The sequence below is a fragment of the Biomphalaria glabrata genome, chromosome 6, assembly GCF_947242115.1.
Source record: "Biomphalaria glabrata chromosome 6, xgBioGlab47.1, whole genome shotgun sequence".
In the NCBI taxonomy this organism is placed as follows: domain Eukaryota; kingdom Metazoa; phylum Mollusca; class Gastropoda; family Planorbidae; genus Biomphalaria; species Biomphalaria glabrata.
In genome coordinates, this window is record NC_074716.1 from 4,009,400 (window position 1) to 4,019,663 (window position 10,264).

The 10,264-nt window shown below is 36.4% G+C and overlaps 1 protein-coding gene across 1 annotated transcript; it reads left to right on the top strand.

Annotated features, from left to right (window-relative positions):
* Positions 1-3,201: 3,201 nt before the first annotated feature.
* On the top strand, positions 3,202-9,988 carry LOC129926589 (G-protein coupled receptor GRL101-like). The gene is made up of 2 exons (XM_056031485.1): positions 3,202-3,403; positions 6,253-9,988. The coding sequence occupies exons 1-2, from the start codon at positions 3,325-3,327 to the stop codon at positions 9,675-9,677; spliced, it is 3,504 nt and encodes a 1,167-aa protein (XP_055887460.1). The 5' UTR covers positions 3,202-3,324; the 3' UTR covers positions 9,678-9,988.
* Positions 9,989-10,264: the final 276 nt, after the last annotated feature.

A 10,264-nucleotide genomic window follows, 5' to 3' on the forward strand; every position in this document is an offset into this window, starting at 1 on the left:
GGCCACACCCCGGAAACGGCTTTGACTGGCCGGCTAAACCAGGTAGAGGGTATCTGGTGTGTCCATGGCACTCAGTACATTGAGGTTCTGTCAAACCTAGCATGTGAAGTCTGGACTTGGCGGCCTGTGCGTAACGTCACAAAACTAGACTAATCGGACAGAATGGCAAGTACCAGCACAGTGCTGTGGAGTACTCAAGAGCAGGACAAGACACACAGAAAGTCTCTGGTCATCCACTGCACCCAAACTTGTCCCCGGACGTCTTGACCAAATCTTGCTTCCGGACAAACAACACAATCCACATAAATATAACAGACACAACACACATGCCTACAAAGAAGTTCATTGAGCGGCCTACACACAAACGTCTTCTTGATCCTTTCACCGTTCCCTATTTAACGAGTAGCGCTGATGCAGTCTGATGGAGTAAGAAATGAATGAATTTTTGTACCGTTTGCTCCTAGTTTTGATGGGCACAGAACTTGTGACAGAAGTCGCCCATTTCGCGACAACTTCACGCAGTTGTAATGGAATGGCCGCCCGCTTGTCTTCTAAGATTTTTCCGATTTTACTGAGACATTTTTGTTTGTGTTCATTTCAATATGGTAGCCCGGGCATGCTACCCTGCCTCATAGTGGCGCCCTGGTGGAAACGATCGTAGGAGGAAACGATTAGGCTAAAGGGTAGCAAAACAAGACTCCCGTGGGGGGGGGGGGCTAAGGGGGTGCGAGAGCATCCTCATTGCACTGCGCGGAGTTGTAAAAAAGCTCCCACAAACTTGTTACAATCCAGGCACTATTCCTCAAGGGGCCTTTTCATAAAGGCGTGTCCCGCACGGTTAGCCTGGTATAGAAAAACGAAAATGGCAGGGGTCTTAGTGTACGCGGCCTCTTGCCGCGAGTCTGACCCACCCGCCAGACAGAACAGTGCACACTGTTCTCATACAGGCCGGTGAGAGCGAGCTCTTGTTCACTTTTGCTGGCCTAGAGTTCCAAAAGCCGAAGGCTCAACTCTACCTGACAATTTCAAGAAGAAGAAGAAGAAATATGGTAGTGTTGTGCGTGAGGTTTTAGATGTTCTTTTGATGCTCTTTTTATAAGACTGTCCAGCAAGCAAAATAAGCCAAAAATTTCGCGAGATACCTTTTACTATACACCTGATATCTCAAGGCTGAATCAAACTTAAATTTTACGGTACAGTGTCATGTAGGATCACAAGCACAAGTTCAAAGGTCATCGACATCTCTAATAAAGATAAGCATGCCACTGGAATCATTGCAGTGATTGTGGAGAAACTAAGCTGCAGACGTCATGAGAGGTCTATTCTTCAGTGTCGGAAATCGTATTCTATAAGTCAATTTTAAAGTACAATTTACAATACATTGGATGCTGGAACCACGCCCTGAATTGTACAGGTATTTAGGACGCTGATCAATGTCGTGATATTTTATTTTTGGTATCCTAACAAACCATATAAAACATTTCACATGTAAATTATGAGGGAGTCCGATGTGAATGTAAGTTTGATTTTCTATAGTTATAATGTTTTTTTTTTGGGTAATGCACAAACAAATTTCCTAATGGATAATAAAGATTATCATTGTTATTATTATTATTACACTGGAACGAGTATAAACCTTTTTCTTAACTTGGACGCTATATAGGGACGTCCTCATCAAAACAACCGAAATTCGCCTTTTCTCTCTTAAATGTCAAAAAAAGAAAAAAAAACAATAATAATAATAAAAGCATACGAAATCAGTTTTGATATCTTAACGATCCCTAAACTAGATGGGTTTGAATTATTTTATTTGACGCACTCAGGGATTTAATAATGCATTTACAATGTCTGGAGTCCATGGAGAAGAACCATAGACTATAAAGTCTATGAGTAGAACAGACGAATTTAAAATAAAATCTAGTTCCAATCTAGTTCATTTATTTAATCATTTTTGGAGCCTCAACTTATCTGATAAGATAACTAAACAATATGTTTAATTTAATTTCTAGTTATGAATCCATAATTAAATATTGATAAAATAAATCAAAGGTTTAAAAAAATAATATTTAATAATTTAGATTGAGATAACCGCACCGGGTGACACCGACCCTAATGACGCCGCTGTAATGATTATTTTATTACACATAGGCATATTTAAATTAGTGAAATGATAAATAAAAATAAATAAATAACTTCTACATTTTTTTGCAATATATAGTTGTAAGTGTAGAGTTCTTTCCCTTAGATAATTATTTTCTTTTCTGCTTGTTTTTAGCGGCCCTCGAAAGGGGAAAAGACGCTATCAGTTTTGTTTGGAATGTCTGTCAGTCCGTCGGTTCGTCCGTCCCGTTAAGATCTCGTAAACTACAAAAGATATTGAAAATCCGACATCATAATATTTTAGACTATTCAAAATCATACAACGGCTACTATTTTCTTTTCTGAAAGCGAAAAATCCAATTTTTTACAATCACTTATGCAAACAGTGTTTTCATAAATATACACCACTTTAACAAATATTCACTATTAATAGTAACAAACACTAAGCATTCCCTTTACTAGGGCGAGAGCCAATTTTTCATATTTTTAACACATTTATGCAAACAGTTTTAGATTTTTTGTCAACTTTTTTTTTTAACATTTGTATTGCTAAGTTTAGTAAGTTCTGTTATACTAACTACTATATTTACACACAAAAAATGTTTACTTTTTTTTTTAAAGAGAAAAAAAAATCTATTTAGTATGCATATAAGTTGGACATAATTTAAAACAACATTTAATAAGTAGTTTTTCATATTATCGCGTGAACTGCAGTGGTTGCACTATAGCCATAGAACACATAACTAAAGGACATTTTTTTTTGGAAATGTTTTTTAATTGAGGAATAAGAGATTGGCTCTTTACAAAACAATTAGATAATTTAGATATTCGTTATAACACATCAGTTAGGCCAGGTTCAAATTTAACTTCACATTCACTTTCACCTATCCTTTGGTCTGCTGGAACCCTGTAGCACCACACAAGATCTGTCAACCTTCTGTCTCCATTCTTCTCTGTCATTTTGTCTTTGATAGAATTTCATTCTGATGTTCTTTCTTAAAATATTGAAACCTGCCTTTTTACCTGCCTGGGTGGACCACTTCGGGGGCCGATTTTGAGTTTGTGTTTTCACACAAACTGTCTTTGTAACCTTGTTTTTTTTTTTATTTAGTCTACAAATCCACGCCCTTGTTGTAACTTGACATTTTAAATTATTAATGCATGGACCCAGCCCAACATTGTCGCCGAATGTCAATCTGGTAGTATCGCAGTTTAGTTTTGGGTATGTTCTCCATCACAGTCACATCAAAAGGGAAAGCAATGTTTTCCACTATCTTACTTATCTGTCTGTGTTATGTTACCGGTAAGTTTATTTTGTGTTTTTTTTAGTTGATATAAGCGTTTTCATGAAAGTCTCAACTCGCCTTAAGTTTCATAATTAAAATAATACTTTTATTGGAAAGCAGAAGAAATTGCGGCGGTATTGCCATAAAGGACCAAGCAGTACAAATTAAAGTTTACTTAATACAGAAGTGAAGGGTAAAGTTTTAATAAAGAACTTTAAATCATGACCATGTTTGCCTGTCCTTTTCCAGGCCTAGGTCGTTTTCCGTTGAGATCTGTCCGGGTATTCTTGTGTGTAGAAGCTTTCGTAACAGTATTTTTTTCTTTGACTGAGTTGTTAGCCCTGTGTATAACCATCCGGGGGGGGGGGGGGCTGCTTCTTTCAGCTCTCTGGATAGCTGCCTTTACTTTCGGGTAAGGTGCCCTAGCCTTTGTGGATCCCTCCACTTCTTGCAAGGTAGCAGGTTTGATTTTGGTCCACCCGGGTACTTTATTTCCTCGGTGCCCACCATTTCTGGGGGGCATTCCACTATCCGCCTCCTGGGGAAGCGCTCGATGGGAGATCAAAAACTCCACACGAGTCTGTCATACTAACTACTACATTTACAAAAAAAAAAATGGTCACTATTTTTTTTTTAAAGAAAAAATTTATTTAATAAGCATATAAGTGGAACATAATTTAAAACAACAATTAATAAGTTGTTTTTCATATTATCGCGTGAACTGCAAGGCATGGCAGCATCTATAAGACACCCAACTAAGGATTATTTTTTTTTGTTTACGAATTTTTTTTTTTAATGAGGTTTTGAATAAGAGATTGACATAATACAAAACAATTAGAACAATAAGATAATCTTTACATGAAATCAGTTAGGCCAGGTTCACATCTAACTTCACTTTCACCTATCCTTTTGTCTGCTGGACCATTGGTGCACCACAGAAGATCTGTAGACCTTCTTTCTCCATTCTTCTCTATCATTTGCCTTTGATAGAATCTCATTCTGATATTCTTTCTGAAAATATTGAAACCTGCCTTTTTACCTGCCTGGGTGGATCACTTCGGGAGCCGATTTTGAGTTTGTGTTTCCACACAAACTGTCTTTGTAACCTTGTTTTTTTTTTTTTTTTTTTTTTTTTGTTACTCTTAATAACTGGCATTTTTCTTTAATTCCTTTTCTTTTAAATGCCAGTATCTTTTTTTTTTTTACTGTTCTGTATATTAAGCACTATAGTTTCATTTTTAGTAGCAAAGGGGTTGTGGCTGAGAAGAATTCTCTTGCTGAAATCCCACAAGAAACAGTGAAAATGGAACTTGACGAATATCCAAGTCCTCTTGAGGTTGAAACCGCTGCTCAAAAGACACAAAACGCCTGACTCAAACTTTCTTCCTGCAGAAGTTTTTAAAATAGGTGGTGCTGTTCTCACAGAAAGGTTAACAGACCTCTTCAACTTGTGCTGGGACACACGTACTATCCCGGCAGACCTTAGAGATGCAACCATCATATCCCTGTACAAAAAAGGTGAATAATCTAACTGCTCCAATTATCGTGGAATTATCGCACTGTAGCGGGGGAAATCTTTGACAGGATACTCCTTGACAGACTGACCAATTCCATAACAGGTGATGTACATTGGACATGATTATTGTCTTGCGTCAAATACAGGAAGCAGAACCTGGACTTGTAAGCTACATATATCGATCTCACCAAGGCTCTCGACTCGGTTGCCCTTCAAGATTCATCGCTATTCTGAAGCAACTGCAAATTAGATACAACGGTGACCTATCAGCTCACTTGTGTTTAGAGATTGGTGTGAAGCAGTGATGTGTGCTTGCTCCAACACGCTTGGTAATATTCCTTGGAGCTAATGTTCAATAAAATGAGGCGACGCATGCTTGAGGGCATCTACATCAAGTTCCGTACCTCTGGCAGCATATTTAACATGCGGCGCTTGCTCTATCCGGGCGGAAAACGGCTTTGTCTTAAAGAACTGCGAAAAAATATGCAGGTCGGAACTGGGTTTGTGTAGTCCTGTGAAACACTGCACTCATTTTTAATCTTCGGACTCGAAGACATTGCCCTTAATAATAAAATCATGCGAAGCTTAAAAAAAAAAGATTAATTTAGGCTTACTGTATATCTCATAGTGTCCATGGACACTATATACAAAACAACTAAGACTTCTTGAACGCTTTCACCAAAGATGCTTGCGTTCCATCATGGACATACGGTGGCAGGACCGCACTACAAACAGCGATGTCCTTGCGAACGCTGGTATGGACAGTATAGAGGGACTTCTTATGGTCCGACAACTACGTTGGGCAGGGCACGTATCCCGTATGGGAGACGAATTTATGCCAAAGGCAGTCTTTTTTCGTGAGCTAAAAGGTGGTCGACGTAATAGAGGCGCCCCACGGAAACGCTTCAAAGACCAGCTTAGGCGTCAACTTTCCTTGGCTGACATAGAAGAGAGCACCTGGCTGCATGCGGCGTCGGAACGAGACAGCTGGAGGTCACTCACGAAGGCCGCGGGTTACACAATTGAGACCAAAAGAAAATCTGCTGCCGAGGACAAACGCAGACGACGAAAAGAAAATCTAAATCGACCACCTGCGGACAATGGGTATGCTTGTCCTGGATGAGGCAAAATATACAGGTCACAGCTGAGGCTGCGCAGCCACGGGAAATACTGTATTCCTCATTAATCTTCGGACTCGAAGACAAGCCTTATTATTATATCTCATAAGTTAAGTTTTTTTTTAAAGTTGGTACTCAACAAGCTTCCAAAAAGAGGTAACTTTTTTTTCTTCACTGAATAAAAAAATGAGCAAACTAAGAATATTCTTTTCAATAACAATTTTTTTTATAGATTTTTCAGATACGCATCGGCCAATGCCACTAAAAGATTGTCAATCAAGAAGTAAAGATGTTCTATTTATAATTGACTGTCGAAGTGAAGTAAAAGAACAAATAGAAGTTGTACAAACAGCTATCTTCTATCTGTCTAAAGACAGAGACGATAAGAATATAAGTCACTCATTTATGTCGTTTTCTGTTACTGGATTGATCCAGACAAATAACTTAACCGAAATTCAAAATGTACAGCCCATGTGTAATAAAAAATTACCCATTAATGACATCTTTAACGCATCTGCATTGTGGTTTACTTCTAGAAAGAAACCTCTGGTGACAATTAGCTTCATTACTGACACCACCGAGCCACCATTGTCAGATGATGTTAAAGCAATTGTTCAAATACAAAAGAAAGAAAAGAAAGTTGACAGATTGTTTATAATACCGGACAGAGATGGAGATTCTAAGAGAGTCTTTCATAAAGTTAAATTCCTTTATTATTATGCATTATCCCATGATTTAAATCGAAATATTGTAGACATATTTGCTCGCATTTGTAAGAAAATGTGTAAAAAGCTTCCAGCAACGTTTACATCCGGGCATTTCATGACGTCATATTACCATATTGCCGATGTTTATAATATGAGTTATGATCAAAGTGTCCAGTACTGTGCAAAACGTACCAATAGCTATTTAGTTTCATTAGAGTCGTCCCAGGAAATATCTTTTTTGTTTGACTATCTAAACAAATCTTTTGCCGCAAAAGATTTCCACAAAACAGATTTACGCATACACATTGGCATTGTAAAACACAAAGAATCCTGGAGTTCGGGAAATCCTTTCGTCTATTTAAAAAATTTCTCGTCAAACGAAGAATGTTACTTTCTAAATATTTCAAGTCTTGAACACATTGATCTGATGGACAAAACTATTGAAAGTTTTATGAAAAATTTGATTTCTGATACATGTTCAGAAATAGTACAACCTTCATTAGTGATCTGTGAATGTCATGACATTCTTTCAAATCCAAGTTCTATTCATAATATTTCAAATGCAGCATCTAGTAATAAAAACGTAATATTTGGATCATATCTTGAGGATTTTGTAGGTGGTGTTCAAAGGTATTCCATGGTCTATAATTATAGAGATCTACAGATCGTTGAATGTGTCCAAAATGTTTCGACTGGCAACAACTTTTTTCAACTGTATGTCTGTAGCAAGAAATTAAATCTCAACTTTAATGCGAGAGAAAGTGAAACAAAAACTATTTCCGTTTCACGACTAAATGGTGCTAAGTATGTTGTTTTTGAACATTTCGATATATCTGACTGTATGAACTATAGTAAATTTAAACATAATGCAACCATTGACATGTTACATGAACTAAGTTTTAATAAAGAAATTGATCTTTTTTGTGATAGGAGGGATAAGGAGTCACAAACTTCAGGAAAAATATTTAGTATGAGTAATACTAAATGCGGAACAAAGTCTTTTGAGTGTGACAATTCAACAGAAATATTCCAATGTGAACGCCAGAAAACACAAGTATTTCACAGATGTATTAAAGAATATTTCCACATATGTGAAGACAACTCACACTTACAAAACTGTGAGACATTTGTTTGTCCTAAAGGTTTTATTAAATGCCCCAATTCTTATTGTATTTTCAGTTCAGATGTTGACGACGGCTATCGAGATTGTCCATTAGGTGAGGATGAATTTCAAATGTCAAATTTTTTAGGCTTTACTAAAATTAGTTTCATCTTTGAAGAATTTTGTGTTGAGAAATTATTTGACTTTACGAATGAAGAAAGAAACCTTTTTCATTGTGACCTCCCTTGCCCAATGAATTACATGTGTGTTTCCAATAAAGTATACAGTAAAGGAAAGGAAACTGAAATCACTGAATCTACTTTTCAGGTGTCATCAGGTCTATATAACACATCAAATTTAGTTTATCCACTACATTTTTACCAACAAATGTTGCCTTTCTTTCAAATGGTTGAATTGTATGCCCAAGATTGTCGAATACAAACTTTTGACTATTCTTTTCAATATTGGAATCTTTTAGAGGTCATTGTATTAGATCTTAGTTACAATGAGTTAATTAGTAGCAATGATATGAAATCTATAACAAGTTTAAGTCATTTAAAAGTGCTGAACATTTCTCACAACCAAAATTTAACAATTTATCAAAATTTCGTTTTTCCAACATCGTTAGAAATTATTGATTTTTCGTATACAAAAACATCAACATTAAAATTGAATGTCTTTGAAAATGTAAGTTTTCTAAAACACTTAAATCTAAGTAATACTTTAGTTTCTACATTTCAAGATATGGGAATACCGGAATACTATAAACTAGAAACTTTATACATAGAGAATATTGAGATGACAAATATTTCTGAAAATTTTTTCCGTGGTCTTACTATAAATTCTGAATTACGAGCTAGTGATTATAAACTTTGTTGCCCACAAATATTAAATCCAAATATTTCAGCACACAAATGTCATGCACCTGTAGATGCCATCTCTTCATGTAAACATCTTGTTGGTGACGTCCTTAAAAGAATTACCATCTGGACAGTAGGACTTATAACCCTAGTCGCAAATGGCATTGTGTTGGTCTATAGAATTGGTTGGAACAGAGAGATATTTAAAAAAGCGTATGAACTATTTGTAACAGGCCTAGGTGTTTCAGACTTCATTATGGGCATGTACTTAATGTTAATAGCTGCAGTAGATATTCAATATAGTGATATTTATGTATTAGAAGATGTTAAATGGAGACATAGTCATTGGTGTCACTTTGCAGGCTTTCTGTCAACACTCTCAAGTGAAACGTCCACATTTTTTATTTGTCTCATAACAATAGATCGATTTTTAAAAACTACCTACCCTCATGGTCAACACAGATTTACGAAAACAGGCAAATATGTTTCATTTACATTGGTTTGGCTGATTAGTTTTCTTTTGGCTGCAGTTCCTATTGTTTCAAAAGACTGGAACATTTATTCCACAAATGGTTTGTGTCTTGCACTGCCGTTGATCACAACAGATTATGACGGCTGGGTTTTTTCTTTCATCGTCTTTGTGGTTTTAAATTTTGCGTTGTTTCTTTTTATAGTAATGGGCCAAATCTTAATCTTTACCAATTTCAACTCCAAAAGATCTGTTCACAGTATCAAAAGAAATTCTCGCAGAAGGCTGGAGGATCTGAGTGTAGCCAGAAAATTGGCTTTTGTTGCGCTGACAGACTTCATGTGCTGGTTTCCTGTGGCATTGCTTGGGATTCTGTCACTTAGCGGTTACATCTTTGATCGTGAAGTCTACGCCTGGATAGCTGTGTTTGTGTTGCCCATTAACTCTGCCCTTAATCCGGTCATCTACACAATTCCAGTAATCTATAAGAGATTCTTGTCTTCCAAGATTTCTTTCTAATACTTTAAATTGTGTGTTTGTAATTTTCATTATAAAATGTCTTAATTAATCTTTAAAAAAATATGTTGGCATTGCTGTTTCATTTGCACCAGTGAATTTAGGATTCCCTGAACAAAATGTAATATTATATGGCTCTAAATCAAAACAAAGACAGTAAACTCATGTGTACATCAAGGAACAGTCTTAGGCCCACTATTTCTATTTTACGTAATTGATCTACCACATAGCATTTGTTAAGCAACAAAAGATTATTTTCAGAAGATTGCATAACATATGAAGTAAAGTTTCCCTTTCACACTGTGAAGAAACAAGTTCCTTTAATTGTAAAGTTCCATTAATTGTAAAGCATTTAACAGTAACATATGTACAAGGCTCACATTATATACAAAACAACCTCTGCTAGATCATCTTTCCATGCTCTTGTTTACAACACACACCATTCGATCTATAGGGGAAGATGATGTAGAGGTCATCTGTTTCTCTTACCCTAGGTTAACGAGCGTGTCATGTGGCCTGCACAATACGATAATCCCCAATTAATGTCAAGTACTCAATTAGAGCTGAATAGACTCAGAGGCGCGCTAAAG